Below are 19,794 nucleotides of genomic sequence, written 5' to 3' on the forward strand. Positions count from 1 at the left end.
CACCGGAAACAACAGAGAAGAGGATTCGCCAGCACCTCCATGACGCCTGTAAGGTAGCTCGTGACGTTGCGGACTCCATAAAGTTCGAAAGGGTGCACCGTTCACCGGGTTCACCAATTTCTGGCAAGGTCAGAAATATAGTGGCAAAATTTACATATTTCAAGGACAGAGAGAGCGTTCGAAAGTGCTGGAAAGAGTTAGATGGGACTGTGCACCGTGTGTTCGAACAATTTCCACAGGACGTCATCGAAAAACGGCGTAAATAAGTGCCTAAGATGAAGGAGGCAAGGCGACAGGGTAAGCGTGCGTACCTGGTATTCTATACTCTTTACATCGACGGAAACGCGTGGCGAGCGTAGGGGCACGAAGGCAGTGAGATATCCATACTATCATGAAATGTACATGGACTGAGTGAATGTAAAAAATCTAGTGCTGAGTTTGTAAATATTTTATGTTCTTCTGATATAGGTTTCTTATTTGAATCATGGACCAAAGCTTCTAGTAACATTACAATCAATGGCTATCAATCTTTTAACTTTTTTAGAAAATTTCAACACAGGAATGCACGGCGATGCAGCGGTGGAATTGTTATTTATTTTAAAGGCCATCTGAAAGATGGCATCGAAATTGTTCGTAACCATCACGACACTATTATTTGGTTAAAACTTATACATGATTGTTTTAATACTGCTAATGATATGTCTGTATGTGGAAGCTATGTATGGGGAGAAGATTCTCCAGTTTATAATACCATAAACGTGGATCTTTTTGATATTTTGGAAAATGATGTTTCATATTATTCTGAACTTGGAAGTGTCTTTGTTACAGGAAATCTGAATAGTAGAATCAGTAATAAATGTGATTTTATTGTATATGACTCAATTAATACTGTACTTGACGATTTTGACTATATACCAGACCACTCCTCAGTTAGGGCCTCTATTGATACAATACACAATAATCATGGGATTAAATTGCTCGATTTATGTAAATCAACCACTTTACGTATTGTCAATGGAAGAATAGGTGATAGTTGTAAACAAACATTCTTTTCAAGTAACGGTTCATCTGTCATTGACTACTTATTGACCAATGAATGCAACTTTCCATTGATATCACAATTTACTGTTGGCGAATATAACGAGTGGAGTGATCATGCTCCGTTGCACTTTTCATTGTTTGGTAATAATTGTCTACCTAGTTACGAGACATTCACCGATGTCAAATATAAATGGGACAGTTCGCGTAGAGATGAATTTCGCTCAAGAATTATTTCGAAACTTCCTATTTTTAATGATATTGTTATAAGTATTGATAATTCGAGCCACGTGTCAATTAACTCCATTATAGATAAATTCACAGCCACAATTCGCAGTGAAGCGGATGAGCTATTCTCTAAATCGTACAAGTACAGTAATAAACCTTCATTCAATACTGACAGTAGTTTAAAGCATTGCAGATTGGTTTGACAACGAATGTATTACTGCCCGAAATCATGACGCTTTAAAATATTTTAACCTTAACATGACCGATTTAAATAGAAAAGTGTTGTGCGAAAAAAAAGTATTTATAAGAAATTAATTATGAAAAAGAAAAATAGTGTATATCAGCGTAAAATGGCAGAAATTGAAAGTTTGAAAAGTAAAAAGCCGAAAGATTTTTGGAAAATTTTAAAATAAAAAAATAAAAGTAATTGCAATAAAATTCCATTAGATGTATTTAAAGATTTTTTTTAAATTTAAGTAATACTAATTCGGACAATCATAATGCACAGGCAGAATTTTTTTGTTCGAACAATGACTTTGACTTTGAAAATTGTACTTTTCCAGAATTTGACCAACTAATAACGGTAAATGAGGTATTAAATGCATGTAAACACTTGAAGCGTAATAAAGCGTCTGGTGGTGACTGTATTTTAAACGAATACTTTATTTAGTGCATTGATATCTTATCCAGTCATTTGTGTGATGTTTTTAATAGTATTTTAACCTCGGGCTATTTTCCTGAAAAGTGGACAGAGGGTATAATTATACCATTGCATAAAAAAGGCCCCGAGGACGATGTGAATAATTATAGAGGAATAACCCTTGTTAGCTGTTTTTCTAAGCTATTTACAACTATTTTAAACAAACGCATTGAATTATTTTGCGAAAAAAATGCTAAAATTTCGGATGCACAATTCGGATTTAGAAAAGGTTGTTCAACCGTTGATGCCATATATATTCTTATGTCAGTTGTACAACATTTTTTAAATGAAAATAAGCGTCTGTATGTTGTTTACGTTGATATGCTTAAATGTTTTGATAGCATATATCGCAATGCATTATGGCTAAAAATGTACAAATCCGGTATACAAGGCAAAATATTACGAATTATTAAAAATATGTATGAAAATGTCAAATCGTGTGTAAAAGCATGCTCGACATACTCTGAATACTTTAGCTACGCCGTTGGTCTACGGCAAGGGGAGGTAATGTCTCCTATTCTATTTTCATTGTTTGTCGAGGACTTAGAACTTTTTTTACAAGATGGTGTCCATTCTGGTTTAAATATAGAAGATATAATTTAAATTTAATGTTGTTTGCAGACGATATGGCGATTTTGGGTAAATCACCCGAAGAAATACAATCTCATTTAGACAACCTTTACCTTTATTGTAACTCATGGGGACTTAATGTTAATACTAGCAAAACAAAAATAATGTTTTTTCGGAAAAGGGGTAGAATTCGCCGAGATGAGACATGGACATATGATGGGGAAACTATAGAAGTCGTTGATAATTTTAACTATTTGGGTACTGTTATTAATTATACTGGTAGTTTTATATTAAACCAGGAGCAGTTAGTAGGTAAAGCCCTTAAGGCTATGAATACTTTGCTTTATAAATGCAAACAGTATGATCTAAAACCTAGAATATTGCGTCAATTGTTTGATGCCTTTGTTGGCTCTATTTTAAATTATGCATCAGAGATATGGGGTTTTAATAAATTCAAAGATATTGAACGCATCCACTTAAAATTTTGTAAAAGGTTGTTAAATAGTAAAAGCAATACATGTAATGCAACGGTATATGGTGAATTAGGTAGACACCCACAGTATGTAAATAGATATGTTCGTATTGTAAAATATTGGCTTAAAGTTGTTAATAGTGAAAATATTATCATAAAAACTGTGTATAACCAGGAGATAAATGATTGTGATAAAGGGTATAAAATTGGGTTTCGAATGTGAAAAAGTTATTAAATGATTATGGATTTTCATATATATTCAAAAATGCAAGTATGATTAATGCAAAGTCGTTTTTATGTGAATTAAAATGTAGAATTGTAGATGCTTTTAAACAAGAATGGTTTGGCAATATGAACGATATTTCTGTTTTAGATATGAATAGAATATTCAAAACAACTCTTGAATACGAAACTTACTTAGATTTACTGCCAAAAAGTTTGCGTACATACTTTGTTAAACTAAGGGCTTCTGCCCACCCTTTGAGAATTCAAACTGGAAGATACGCACGTAATAATATTCCCCGTAATGAAAGATAGTGTCAATGTTGTGATCAAAGGGACATAGAGGATGTATTCCACTTTATATGTAAATGTCCATGTTTCCAGCAATTAAGACAAAAATATATAAAAATTGTTTACTATGTGAATCCATCAGTTTTTAAGTTCCATACTTTATTGAACTCAACTTGTAAAATTGAAATTATAAATTTGTGTAAATATATGAAGGAAGCTCTGGCCGTAAGGCATTCAATCACAAATAATATTGCCAGCGAAAACTGAAGTCGTTCTTCTTTGTTAAATATACTTTGTCTCAAATTGTTATATTACATTTTGTATATTGTAATAACTCATACGTTGTAATATATAGACACGTGACAATATTTTGTATTATATTTTGTGTATTTAGACGATGTACATTTGTATAAGTCTTAATAAACTGTCAGTTCTGTTCTGTTCTGTTTTATAACGATAATCACTTGATTATTGAGTAAATAAACCTGGGAATCTTTAATTGTCGGTATGATCTAAGCCTTTGCTTCTTTTATTAATATAAAGGAAAGTATGACATGAAACAAATGTGCCGATATCCAATAGTCCTTTATTATCACAAAATTAAATATACCTCAAGATACCTGAATTAATTATAATAACTAAAATTATATCGTTTATTCAAAAAAAAAATTATTTAGTGGTTTTTACCCACTTTTTGTGTCATTTTAATATGTCTACTCCAAACCAACCAACGAACTTCAAATTTCCAAAACGGAATTTCGGGAAAAAAATCTCGAAAAACATTCTCAGTGTGCTGGTCGTTCCTTAGGGCTACTAATTGCTAAGTACAAATAATTCGGTTGTCTACCCTATGATGTATATACAAAGCTATACAATTCTTGTGTTGTACCAGTAATTACATATGCTTCGTCCGTGTAGGGTGTTCGAACCTTTTCATGTATAAATGCTATTCACCAAAGAGCTGTGAGGTTCTACCTTGGTACTGGTAAATATACACCCAATGTTGCGGTGCAAGGTGATATGGGTTGGAAACCAATTATTATAGATCAGTGGAAGTCTGTTTTTAACCATTGGCATAGATGTTTATTGTATAATGATAGTAGGACAAATAAGAAAATATTTAACTGGTCAGTAGATAAAGGGAATGCTAGATGTAAAAATTGGCTTTTCATTGTAAAAGATAAGCTATGTTCTATGGATTTGAATATGTATTTAATGCTACCTTTTGATAAAAATAAGATGTTCAATGATGAATGTACAGCACTAATAAATAGTCATATTGCTCAGTTGCAAACTGATTTGAATAGAGACTCGGGTGTTAATGTCTCAAACCATAATAAACTTAGAACATATAGATTATTTAAGAAAAGTTATGATACGGAGCTTTATTGTAAGCTACAAATGCCATTCTGTCATAGGTCTGCATTGTCTAAATTTAGATGTGGTGTAGCACCACTTAGAATTGAAACAGGTCGTTACATTAACTTACCAGTGTCTAAAAGAACATGTCCTTTTTGTAAGGACTTAGTAGAGACGGAAATGCATGTTTACTTGTATGTCCTTTATATAATCAAATACGAAACGTAGAATCTGGTTTTCAAGACATGAATGATAATGCTAAATTTGTATTCATGTTTACTCACCTAGACATTGTTAGGGTCCTATCAAAAACCTGCTGTGATATATTGAAACTGAGAAATAACACGTTATATAGTAAAATATTTAGTGGGTAGATATTTTAATAATGATAAGATTTTTACTGTAAATATATATTTTACATGTATATAAAACATGGCCACTGTTTGATTTCTATATTTAAAATAGATGGTATAAATTGACTTGACATACTTGTTTAAAATAACAAGTTTTAGTGTTACTGTTATATTTTTATTAGCTATACTATAAATTTGTTGTTGCGGTTTTATCAAACCAATATATCTAAAGATTTCAAGATGCTCTGCTAGATTGTTGAACACTGGCTATGTTTCTTAGCATAATCTTACTTTCAACTGTTATGATGTGTGTTTTAGTAAGTTTTAATGTTTTATAGTCTCTTATAATTCTTATAGAATTGCTGTATACATGTATCTGTAAATATGTGTATATGGATGAGACTGGAATAAATAAAATATATATTCTTTCAACCCACATGATCCCTATTGTTGTGTCGCCTGCTACAAAATACAAACTGCGACATATAGAGATCACTTCTCCATCGTCTGTCTGTCTGTCACAACTTTTGTCATTCAGAATATGCCTGCAATAGACGTGTATAATGTCTGGTATCAGGCATAAAAACGCACCAGATTGATGCTACAATTTGAAAAAAATTCAGGGGGAGGCCCCGGACCCCCACCAACGGGAGGGCGATTCCCCCTCCCATACCCACCCCCTCCGCCGCCCCAATGTCACTTTGCTTCCGACGTCCCTGCCCTGTGATTGAAGACAGCGGTATAACCCCTCTCTCGTGTTCTTTTTGTTTATAACTACGGTTTTATGTGAATGGAACGAAAGAAATCGCATTTAGGAGAATGCGTTTAACATTTCTGTTGAAAAATTAAAGGGTTGATATTGTTGTAATAATGTCAAAGCACTTGTACAATTTAATTAATTTGGTTATATATATATATATATGATCTGGCACGAGTTGTCATATCATACCATATTTTATTAAACGAATTTTGTTAGAAAGCGATCCTTTGGCGACTTTACTAACGAATTTCCTGAACGAGTGTAATAAAATATAGTTTGAAATGACAACGAGTGCCAGATCTTTTTATCACATGCTTTTAATTGAGCAAATTAAATAAATATTTACGCAAACATAATGATAATGACAAAAATAAAGAATACCAACCTCGATCTAAAAATAGATAATATTGCGATTGAAAATGTCACTAGCCATAACATTTTAGGACTTTATATTGTCAAACATCTGCAATATAAAGTACACATTGATAAAACCACGCCGGGTATGCGAATACTTCGTTGACGGATGGCACTTCACTAACAGAGAACAACAAAAGCCACGCGCGAGAGGTGAGTTCTTCAGCTTTTTTGTATTTATGTTCTGTTTATTTGGTTTTTAGACACGGAACATTGTTTGGGTGATAAATGGTATAGCACTTCGTGTTGCGAAGAAAGAAATTCGCGGAAAATCGGTGAATTATTAAAAAAAACGATAAAATTCCATCGATAATCAGCATGAATTGAATGATCAGTACATATTTCAACAAAATAAACATACTTGGAAATAAATCAAGAACGTGCTTACTATTCGAAATAAAAGATCAATATATCAAGTAATGTTACAACATGTTACATTTTAGTTTACTAATGTATTTGAGAAAATTCAAATGTTTTAAGAGTCGCATGCACATTTTTCATCTGCACTTCGTTTACCGATCATCTAAAAAACAATGGCACTTCGTTTCCCGACATCTAGACACTTTTTTCCAGATATAACACACTCGTTTTTTTGTGAATCAAAAATGCAGAATTCGCTGTGGAATACTGTTAAGTAAGCAGGCAATAAATAAAAATGTATGTACGCAAATAAAAAACGAATTACCGAAGCATGTTCTTATCCCTTTGAAATATGATTATGATTTGGTATAAATGTGAAAGAGAAATGTTAAACAAATTGGATATGTCTAATGAGTAAAATCTATATGACCATATATTTTAAATTACGTTCTAAACGGTTGATCTAAAGCATTTATCTTTATGTCCAAATGAAGGTACTAAGGCTATTTACTTATATATTAGATAGCATGTCATGAATAATCACTCTGCTTAAACTGCCTCTCAGAGATTAATATCAGCAGCGATGCAGGTCCGAAATTCTATTGGCATAGACATCATCTAGATACCACTTCTGATCAAGTTTTGTGAAGATCGGATGAAAACCGAGAGAGCGGACACTTAATACGGACCGACCGACCGACAGACCGACAAACAAACAAGTTCTATCCTAGATCGGATGAAAACCGAGAGAGCGGACACTTAATACGGACCGACCGACCGACAGACCGACAGACAGACAAGTTCTATCCTATATAGCACCCTAAACTTCGTTTGTGGGGGTATACTAAGTACTGACTCCATAATACGACATTTAAACATTTTATGTACGCATTCCTTTTTTTCCAGAATCAGTTATTTTTACGATTTAATTTTACCCGTGTTTCTTTAAACTCAACCAATACAGTGATTTAGGGTCAGGTGAATCGCACTTCGAGCAAACGTTAGCGTTGCGTAAAGGAAAGTGCTCCCTATACGCAGGGCTCAAAATTAAGGGAGTTTTACCATTCTCTTTTTAATTTTGTTGCTTCGCATAAGTATCGTCTTGATGATGCGATTCAAATAAGCACAACCGACATAGGATTTTATGAAGAACAAATGTGTATATGCCTCATAAAGACCCCTTCACTACCGTTATCTAGAGCCCTGCTATAAGTAAAATTAAACATGATTGTGTTGATCCGCATTATCCGTTGTATTTTCATTTCTCTGAATCTCAAGTTACCAATAAAAAAACAAGTTCATTATGTACACATTTATTTAATAATAAATATTATCTTATTTGAAAATTGCAATTATAATAAACATAGTATGAATTAATAGTAATGTGATTTTTGAAAAATATATTTTCAAAATGTTTCGTATGAATAGCCATACTATAAATAAATGCATTTAAGGTAGAAGATAATACTCAGTTATTAGAGTGCCCGCTTTGTTAAAAGTCTCCGTAATCTGAAGTGCCCTTTATCGGTAAACAAAGTGCCTGCAACTTTATGTATGCCACCTATTACAACATGCACTATCTTTGTTTATATTTCATTGAATACTATCAAAATTTCAGTAGTTGAAGCTCAGTGATTACTCTACCTGCTGGAATAGCAAACAATTTCTTGCAATAATTCTAAGTAGTTTTATTTTGTTAAAATGTTTACTGTTCATCCAGTTTATGCTGTTTTCCGATCGAATTTTCTATTATTGGCGCAAAACTGTACCATTCTTCCGTGAAATCGTGTATTCCCAATACAAAAGGATACACCATTTATCAACTCGGCCATGTGTCTTGTCTTAAAAACTAATCTTTAGGATATAACTTTAAATAAAACAGAGGAACTTACCTCTCGCGCGTGGCGTTTGTTGTTCTCTGTTAGTGAAGTGCCATCCGTCAACGAAGTATTTGCATACCCGGCGTGAAACATGCTCTAAAATAAGCAGTAAAATAACTCTACTAAAAAAGATATCAAATTATCTCACTTTTGATATGAAGAAAATATTTCATAATTCATTTATTCTAACCTGTTTTGATTACTGTTGTACGATCTGGGGCAACGCCAATAAAACCAATTTAACAAAAGTGAATATTTTACAAAAACGCGCAGCGAAAGTCATTCTACAAATTAACAAAAGCCAAATAGAAAACCATCCAATGAATTGTTTTAACAGCTTAATTGGCTCTCGTTTAATAATAGATGTAAATACCACACGGCAATCTTGATATATAAATGTGTCAACAATCAGACTCCAGAATATTTAAATAATATTATAACTTTTTCTCAAAATCAAAAATATGACTTAAGATCTGCCACCCATAACGATATTGTTAATACCAAAGCGAAAACAGGTTATAAGAAACGAGCTTTTTCATACCATAGCATGGAGATTTGGAACAGTATACCGATTAGAATAAGAATGGCATGCTCTATCTCTGCTTTTAAAAGGCAATATAAAGCACATTTATTTTCTAATCAATAATATGTCATGTGTTGTTGTTGTTTTCTAATCAATTATATTTCATGTGTGTCTGTCTAAAAGGTAAAATGTGTGTTATGTATTGGTGTAAGAAAATATTGTTTGAATGTTTTACTTGTTATAGACCTGCATATTTGTGTATGTTATTTTAAGAAGGCCACATTGTAAAAAAGTATTGATTCATCTGCATAATATGTATATACTGTGTCATTGTCTTTATGTGTAACCTTCTGTAAATAAAGCTTTTTATTATTATTATTATTATTATTATTTATTTATTTTTTATTTTATTATTATTATTATTATTATTATTATTATTATTATTATAAATCCCGAATGTTGTTTACATTTCTTGACGTCATTTGACGTTGCAACGTCATTTCAGCAAAATAAAAAAATGCGATTGGTCAATCGAACAAAATAAACCTATGAAAACGCTTAAAATGTATTAAAACACATGTGTAAGATAAAAATATTCGTAATGATTATATTTCATGGGAAAAAGGGTATGTTATTTGATAAAAACCCATCCACAAGTTCAACCTTAAAAAGATAATTCAAATGTCACGTTTTCCAATATATATATTTAAATAAAAAATAATAAAAAGAACAATATTCCACATGTGCATATTATAATTTCAGACGAGTTGTCATCGAGAAATAATCACCATGACATTCTCTCCGTAAAAGGCTTCAGAGTGTCGACCCAAGTGACGTCATCAATGTCCTTGTCATCGTTACGTCATCATAACACGTCTCGTCTGTCGTCCAGTACATACCGGAACATGTCAGGTTAGTGGAGATAAGCCCCTCTGACATTATCCGGATACCAGATCCTTACTATTCCTGGAATGAAACTGTTCAAAGTGTATCTGTCTGCTATAAAGGTGCATGATATATATTTTACATCACGCCATCATGGTTTATATGGGTCAATGTTAAGATGTACGTGAGATGTAATATTACTCGCATCAGATATAGGGTCATCATTTTATGTGAAAAAGAACAAGATTCAATAAAACAAAAAAAAATGCTACCAAGATGTAATATTTTTTAGACCTCATGCTTATGACGCGATGATTAACACGTCAAACGTCTTAAAACATGTTCATCCCGATAAAAATGCAGCTTCCTATTATTTTTCGATTATTTTTAACTATTTCTTAGAAAAAAAAGGTTAAGACGTATGATGAACAGAAAAATGGGTTATTGCCCTATAGTTGTGTAATATATAAGTCTTAAGAAAAAAAATGAGTCGCGTTCTATGAAAACTGGGCATAATGCATGTGCGTAAAGTGTCGTCCCAGATAAGCCTGTGCAGTCCGCACAGGCTAATCAGGGACGACACTTTCCGCCTTAATTGGATTTTTGCTAAGAAGAGACTTCATTTAAACGAAAAAATTCATAAAAGCGGAAAGTGTCGTCCCTGATAAGCTTGTGCGGACTGCACAGGCTAATCTGGGACGACACTGCACGCACATGCATTATGCCCAGTTTTCTCAGAACGCGGCTCCATTTCACATAGATATGATAGTTACCTATTATTCTCTATATATCTACCAATTATGATGTTGTATGTGATGTGTATCGATAATTTGGTTATTTATTAGTAAAATATGGACTATGAACTATTTGTGAAATTAAAAAAATCGTAGTATAAGAGAAAAATGTTAGTGAATCAATAGAAAGTAAAGTGAGAGCGGGAATATATTTACACCTTTTAAGACTGTTCCAAAATAGATCGGTTTTACACACACGCTTGATGGTCTGTTATTTACTGTTTGGCTGCATGTTGTAAGTGGTATAAAATAAGACTATAACTATAAAAAATCAACTATAAAAATTAATGTCAAAGAAACACAATTTTTATTTAACGCTGATTAGCAGCAGTGTCCGAACATGGCGTCACTACGAACACGACCTTCGGCTTATTCCGAGCTTCATGTTTTTACAAAAATATGGTGACGCTTTAAAATGCAACATTAAAACTAAGACGATTTTTTAAAATCCCATTTTGTTTTACCTTCTGAAAATTTCTTTCTTACCTTTTCTAATTTTTCATTAAATGATAAGGAACGGTCGTTAGCAACACATTTGTATGTGAAGTTTAGCAAGACGTTTGCTTGCAAAAGCGGCCAATTCATACTGAAGATAAACCTGTAATGAAAGGATGATTTCGGTTATTCCAAGTCTAACTCACGGTTAAATCGTGTCCAACTTGAAAATTGTTTGTTGTTATTGATGGATTGTGGAATGTCATTAACCCATTTATGCCTAGCGTCCTAAAAAAAGGACATTGCAAACAGCGTAGACCCAGATGAGACGCCGCATAATGCGGCGTCTCATCTGGGTCTGCGCTGTTTGCTTAAAGAAATTTCTGTAAGAAATATTCTAAATATAGAAATAAATTTACTAGACATCCCTAATTTTGGAAATAACTTGATCCAATTCAGAAGGATGGGAGAGTCCACTCGGCATAAATGGGTTAACAACAACTGTGTTCGTATTCAAGTGTTGTTGCTGATACACGTAACGATTAAATAGGTTTTCAATAGAAATAAAGCGAAACAAGTTTGTCAACATAAATGTACAAGACTGCTCAATCAAACAAAGATGTATAACTATTCGAAAAATGTAAACGCAGAGTAGATTACTGTTTTGTAAAACAAAAAATATCAATATTTGTTAAACGTTCTGTATCAGCTCTTATTTTATTGATTTTGTTTAATTTGCAACGTGATGACTACCGGTATACTCAATCCTTTGTCGTATGATGTATGATTCATTATCAGCTGCCACCAGTCTTGTAAATTAACTTCCTGCAAGGTGTGAACCACCAACAACACGAACTGTTATTGACCGCTATCTACTGCCTCTAAAACATACAGGGTATCTTTAATGTCACATGTATATACATGTATATTACGGTTGCTGACACATTTGTTTAAGATAAGGTGACCGTCCTTTGTCAACTTATCGTCGTGGTTTCGCGCTCTAGTGATGGCCCACCTGCTCGAAGAGCACGGTTGCTGGTTCTAGCCTCCGTAAAATACCAACCTTCCTTATAGTCTTTTCAACTGTTTTTTTTAATCCGAATGCAATATAAAATGTGTTGAAAACCGGCGCTGATGTGCACCAAATCCGCGGATACGTGTGATTTCACAGTTGCTGCTCTTACTCGCACCATTCCCAGTATAATATGGGTGGATTTCAGGAAGAAAATATCGCGTTACCACCGATAGATCAATCACCACTAATGCTAGCGGAACCAATTCATTTCAAAATTCGACTTGGTTAAAAAAATTGTGTTGTCTTACGTATGTTATTGTCTAACGCGTGTTGCATAATTATAGATAAGCAACATTTGAAATTGCTTGTTAGCACGTACAAACATATATGAGCCGCGTTCTAAAAAAACGGACTTAACGCATGCACGTAAAGTGTCGTCCAATATTAGCCAGAGCAGTCAGCCCATGCTTATTACAGACGACGCTTTCCGATTTTATGGATTTTTTTTAAAGGATATTACTTATTAACGAAAATAAAGGGCAGGCGGAAAGTGTTAATCGGACTTCACAGGCTAATCTGGGACGGCATTTTACGCACATGCATAAGGCCCTGTTTTCTCAGAGTGCTACTTACATGTTAACTTCTATATTTTTGTGTGTTGTTAATAATTGTGAATGTTAAGTGGTGAATGTTTGTGATTGTAAATGAAGTTCCTTTAATCTTTTCAGTTACATTTTTGAGTCGTTAAAACAGATTTCTGTTTACTTGAGTGGCGTTAAGAAAAAATGTGCATTTCTTCAATTTAAATATTGCTGCTATAATGGACATTATCTTTTGTTGCCATGGTTACTACAGTTAACATTTTTAACATTGATCAAATTTTACAAGTGTTCGTAAGCGACGTCACGGACGTTACCCTTTAGTTTATGGTTTACGCCATTCCGCTATGATTTAGCATCGCCCGAAGACCTGCTTTAAAACAATAACACGAAATGTGTAATAACAATATGTGTTGTCATTACGCTTCGCTTATTATATAAATACGACTTGGCATTTTATATATAATGCTTTTTACTTCACGGAAAATGAAAAGCACAATGTCCAAAGGGTGACCTACAAGGAAGCCTTGTTATTTGAAAATGGGTCTTATACAAAATGCGGCAATCGTTTCTTCGGATAAGGCTGTGGAATCGCACAGTATTGTCATGAGCTACTCTGCTAGGAATACGCGGACAGTTTCTCTCCTGACCAGACTGGGCGAATGCCAAGCTTGGTCAAAAGCTACGCTGGTCGCATATGTCATTACGACCTATTTTTGCATGACGCGGCTCATATCAGGTCGAATTCCAGAATTGTAAACGCAAACAAACAGATATCAAGGTCATAATCTAAATCGTCCAATGTCATATACTCACGATTACGTATGTCCCGTCTGAAAAGTCTTTGTTTACTTGCACAACGTAATAAGACGCATGTATCAACTACATCTACGTTGAATAGAGCGACACAATAATTCGGTCACCACACTAGAGCGTTGCAATTAGATCCGATGACAGATAGCGGCGAAACAATGAGAATCGCTATAGAATGACTCGTCCTTTAAGGACAAAATTGTGTAGAGTCACTAAACAAGAAATCTTAAGCTACTGTATATTTCAAGTACTAATGGTGTTGCTGCTATTTTATTATTACTGCTACTTATACAACTACACATTTTGATTACGATTGTGAAATTGATGATGAAGATTATTACGATGTTGACGATGCCGATGATGGAGAGGATTATGATGACGATGATGATGATGATGATGGTTGTGGTGGTGGTGATGATAATGATGATGATGATGATTATGGTGGTGCAGGTGGTGGCCGCTGCGGCGGTGGTGGTGGTGGTAGTTGTGTTGGTGGTGGTGGTGGGGGTTGTGGTGGTGTAGTTGGCGGCGGTGGTGGTAGTGGTGATGATGATGATGACGATGATGATGATGGTGGTAATGATGATGATGGTGGTAATGATAATGATGATGATGATGATGGTGATTATGATGATGATGATGACGACGACGACGACGACGACGACGACGATGATGATGATGATGATGATGATGATAATGACGATGATGATGGTTTAGATGATGATGATGATGATTCGCGATGCCATCGTGTTTGACCAACTTGCAAGAAATACAAACAATTCGTACCTGTGTACGAGTACGAGCGCATTCTCGTATAATAAACAGACGGAGTCTACAAATGTCATACCACATGTCTCACTGTCTGTCCGTCCACATATACGATTGTGAGATGTAGTCTGGAGAGATACATAAAAGCCTTTGATGCGAAGTTTACAAAAAGTCAAATGTAATAAATGCTGTGGTATCGTAAGTGACTGGTCGACTATTGTATTTAAAATTCATTCATTTTAAGGAAGAAAGTACAACTACTTGTTAACAATAATGGTTGTATTTTAAAATAAAGGGTATATTATCCACTGTTAACACCTAATAGGGTAGCTAAAGTTTGCTCATAGTAAATACATAGAGAATACTAGGTTAGCGTTGAATACTAAGAAGTTTATGTTGCGAGGCTTAGAACGCCGGAAGCGCGAGCCTTGGCGAGCGCTTTCGGTGTTCGAGCCGAGCAACATAAACTTCTCTGTATTCAACGCTAATCCTAGTATTCTATTTATCCCATTTGATTTTTTCAACGTTACATTTAACATAAATAGATCTAATAACCTTAACAATAATTTTAATTCAGTCATAAAAGCGCTTAAAATCTAACAAATGTAACCATGCGTAGTGATATACATGTATTTGTTCTGGTACGCAAAATAGTCTTTAAAGAATTCACACACAAACTGTAAAACAAGTAAAAATATCACCATATTCCTACATTCAATTTTACGCAGTATGCGAATTTTAACACATTACGACCGCGAAAAGAAGATTTTACTTTACTATAATTCATTTTATTTTCGAAAGAAAATGATCAAAATCCAATATGGCGGCGATTGCTCCTGACAAAATGCTGTCGATGTCAACATACATGTACACCATCGACGACCTAGTTCTGGCTACCATAAATTTAAATGTCGCTTTTTATGATTTTTGACTGGCGCGACTTTGTACAGGTCTGTCAATACTAAATAAACTGTACGCTGAAGTTTCTTTAGCTATCAAAGACCTTGACAATTTTGACGAGTAAACAGACAATTGCAGCGACTGACACTTTATTTGACAAAATATACAGGGCAATACGTTTTCCGACTTCGGACGACGAATTTAAGGACGCGCAGAACGTGTTTTTTATATTATGTTATGGGTATGCCGTGTGTGATCCGATGCATCAATGGCGCCCATGTTAAAATCATTTCTCCGAGAACAGGGAACGACAAAAGTACAAACAAAAATCAAAACACGTAAGAACTAGTATCTTACCTTTAATTATCCTTTAAAATCCATCTAATAATCCATTTAACTCAATAATTGACGATTTTGCATCTAGGGTCTTTAATAATTATTTTAGCATAGTTAAATAAAGACCCTTATGCCATTCTATCACTTTATTCAAATGAGTTTATGAACGCGATAAACTTTCTTCTTCGTCACACGCTACGTCATGTACTCTACATTACTGCTGTTCAAATGAACCGGAGCAGTTTATCTAATAATAGCCGTTGGGTAACTCGGTTGCATTTGCAGATTTCTGCATACAAACATAATTATGTTTAAACTTGCACAATGTTTTATTTATCTACGGTAAATGCCCTTATTGTACGAGAAAATAATTTAATATATAAATACACAATGAATGGAAAACATGCCAGTACACAACAGATAAATGAGTAGAAAATACCCGTGTACAAAATAGAGAATACTAGGTTAGCGTTGAATACAGAGAAGTTTATGTTGCGAGGCTTAGAACGCCGGAAGCGCGAGCCTTGGCGAGCGCTTTCGGTGTTCGAGCCGAGCAACATAAACTTCTCTGTATTCAACGCTAATCCTAGTATTCTATTTATCCCATTTGATTTTTTCAACGTGACATTTAACATAAATAGATCTAATAACCTTAACAATAATTTTAATTCAGTCATAAAAGCGCTTAAAATCTAACAAATGTAACCATGCGTAGTGATATACATGTATTTGTTCTGGTACGCAAAATAGTCTTTAAAAAATTCACACACAAACTGTAAAACAAGTACAAATATCACCATATGCCTACATTCAATTTTACGCAGTATGCGAATTTTAATACATTACGACCGCGAAAAGATGATTTTACTTTACTATAATTCATTTTATTTTCGAAAGAAAATGATCAAAATCCAATATGGCGGCGATTGCTCCTGACAAAATGCTGTCGATGTCAACATACATGTACACCATCGACGACCTAGTTCTGGCTACCATAACTTTAAATGTCGCTTTTTATGATTTTTGACTGGCGCGACTTTGTACAGCTCTGTCAATACTAAATAAACTGTACGCTGAAGTTTCTTTAGCTATCGACGACCTTGGCAATTTTGACGAGTAAACAGACCATTGCAGCGACTGACACTTTATTTGACAAAATATACAGGGCAATAAGTTTTCCGACTTCGGACGACGAATTTAAGGACGCGCAGAACGTGTTTTTTATATAATGTTATGGGTATGCCGAGTGTGATCCGATGCATCAATGGAGCCCATGTTAAAATCATTTCTCCGAGAAAGGGAACGACACAAGTACAAACAAAAATCAAAACACGTAAGAACTAGTATCTTACCTTTAATTATCCTTTAAAATCCATCTATTATCCATTTAACTCAATAATTGACGATTTTAGCATACTTAAATAAAGACCCTTATGCCATTCTATCACTTTATAAATTCAAATGAGTTTATGAACGCGATAAACTTTCTTCTTCGTCACACGCTACGTCATGTACTCTACATTACTGCTGTTCAAATGAACCGGAGCAGTTTATATAATAATAGCCGTTGGTAAACTCGTCTGCATTTGCAGATTTCTGCATACAAACATAATTATGTTTAAACTTGCACAATGTTTTATTTATCTATGGTAAATGCCCTTATTGTACGAAAAAATAATTTAATATATAAATACACAAAGAATGGAAAACATTCCAGTACACAACAGATAAATGAGTAGAAAATACCCGTGTACAAAATGGGACGTTCCCAATTCCAGTGTGGTGCTATTTTTACCATCTTATACTTTACACAGCTCTATGCCTAACGTGAATTAAATAGGAAAGCAAACATAGCAGATTATTCATGAACTGTGCGATATGTGTATGGCTTGTTGTACATTCTTAATATTTAAGTTAAATGTCAAAAGTATATGCTTTGGTTATAAACAGTGCACATTACACGAAATAAGGAAAATGTGATCAATTGACAAGTCAGATATGTCAACATACAGTACATGTAGAAAACATGTGAAATTTGTCGCGTTTATAATAAATCGTTAAAAAAATGGGGAAAATGACGCAATAAGTATGTCATTTTATGACGCCATCAATCAGCTGATTCATTATACGGATGGCGAAAAATTATGTCATATGACTAGATTTAAAGGTTGAAGGTCGTATAATTTTGAAGCTTAAGTTTTGTCGACTTTGTTTCTTATGAAAAATCATTCAGTGGTAAAGTAAATATAAATAAAAAATAACAAAACAAATATCGTGTAATTTTATATTTTATTTCAACAGTTCTTTTGGTGACTATGTCATATATATATTTTTCTGCAAAAGATGCACATTTTCTTCTAATGGGTGACCTTAAAATTCGATCAATGAACCAAACAATATCAGCCTAATTTTAGCGCATATCGCATGACGTCATTTAAAAAGTAGTCCGTGCACGCGACAGGTATATTCTACAGTGTTGAATACAAGCAAGTATATTCCACAACGTGTTATACCGTCAATGTCGCGGTGAAAATGGGATAAAACTCGGTTAAGTATGAGCAATGGCTCAAACGTCGGAGTGAATACAGCAATAGATTTCAGGCATCTGACACGGAAATGTAATCGAGAAAAACGTGTGAGGCACCAAAAATGAAAAAAGTGTTAAATCCGTGTATTAGGTAGGGATTGTTTTGGATATGTTTAAAGTAAACTCAAAAAATGTATGTGTAAAAATGTTATTGTCTTTACAAGAATAATGATTTTTATCGAAAGCTTAACGGAAATGCAAATTCTCGATTGTTGAGTTTTTTGTTTTAAAGCGTAACAGGCTGCAAATCATATCACTTCATTTTCGTGAGTTAGTTTAAAGGGGTCTTTTCGCGTTTTGGTAAATTGACAAAAAAAATAAAAAATTGTTTCAGATTCGCAATTTTTCGTTTTAGTTGTGATATTTGTGAGAAAACAGTAATGCTGACCATTAACCATGCTCTAAAATAGCCATTATATGCATCTTTTGACGATTTAAACACCTGAAAATTATAAAGCGTTGCAACGCGAAACGATTGAATATTTTGGAGAGGTCTGTTGTTGTCGTTATATTTTGTCAAACTACGAGGATTGCTTATATAAAGTATAAAATACATTCTTCATTGCATGAGCACGGATGGCCGAGTGGTCTAAGTGGTAGATTTACTACAGAACTCCAGTGGTCAGTGTTTCGATCCCTGTTGAGGGTTACTGTTTTCTTCTTTTTTTATTGTATTCTTGCTTTTTTAATGGAGCTTTTTAGATCCAGTGTTTACATTTATCAATATAAAGCATTAAATGAAAAAACTTCAATACGTGCCAAAATCTGTGAAAAAGGCCCCTTTAAATAAGCTAAACAGGCTTTATATCATATCGCGTCCTTTTCGTGTACATTTCAATTATACTGACGGAAAAAAAGTTTAGCTACATGGTTAATGTTACGGTATAAGAAATATCAAATGACCTTGGGCTTTGTTTATCTTTGCATTCCGTTGGGGTGTTGATCATTAAATCTGTTCAATATGTTTTCGTTTGTAATACTGTTCCTTGAAAGCATACGGGCGGAAAAACACAAAACCACGTCGTGCACGTGCACAGCGATTTATGCTTTGTAAAAACAAAAACGATTTGAATGTGTAGATTGGAAAAGGAGTGACATAAAGAAAGCCGTATAAAAAATCGATATTCCAAATGGGACGTATTCGAGGACTGACGTTGGAAAGACGTCAACAAGCGCTTGGAATGCTTGTTGCTGGCATGCCCGTAAATGACGTCGCCAATCACTTTGGTGTCCATAGATGTACTGCAAGTCGCCTAAGGACACGGTATCAGCAAACTGGAAGTGCTAAAGACCGACCTCGTTCCGGTAGGCCTAAAAAGACCACCCAACGTGAAAACAATTACATCGTGACGTCATCGAGGCGTCATCGATTTTGGATGAGTGGTAAGATTGCCGCTAGGCTGTACAACACTACAGGGACGATCGTGCCTGCAGACCCTACGTTGGGGTGCCGTTGTCACAACGCCAATGCCAGGAAAGGCTTAACTGGACG

The 19,794-nt window shown here is 34.2% G+C and overlaps 1 protein-coding gene across 2 annotated transcripts in view; it reads left to right on the top strand.

The window, feature by feature from the left end:
* The window catches only part of LOC127874185 (probable 3',5'-cyclic phosphodiesterase pde-5), a 163,785-nt gene that overhangs the window by 59,279 nt on the left and 84,712 nt on the right, over positions 1–19,794 (top strand). For both annotated transcript variants that reach the window (XM_052418376.1, XM_052418377.1), the window contains exon 3: positions 9,933–10,082. In XM_052418376.1, the coding sequence (XP_052274336.1) occupies positions 9,933–10,082 (150 nt within the window). The remainder of the gene's footprint in view (positions 1–9,932; positions 10,083–19,794) is intronic.

This window comes from Dreissena polymorpha, chromosome 3 (genome assembly GCF_020536995.1).
Source record: "Dreissena polymorpha isolate Duluth1 chromosome 3, UMN_Dpol_1.0, whole genome shotgun sequence".
NCBI lineage: Eukaryota > Metazoa > Mollusca > Bivalvia > Myida > Dreissenidae > Dreissena > Dreissena polymorpha.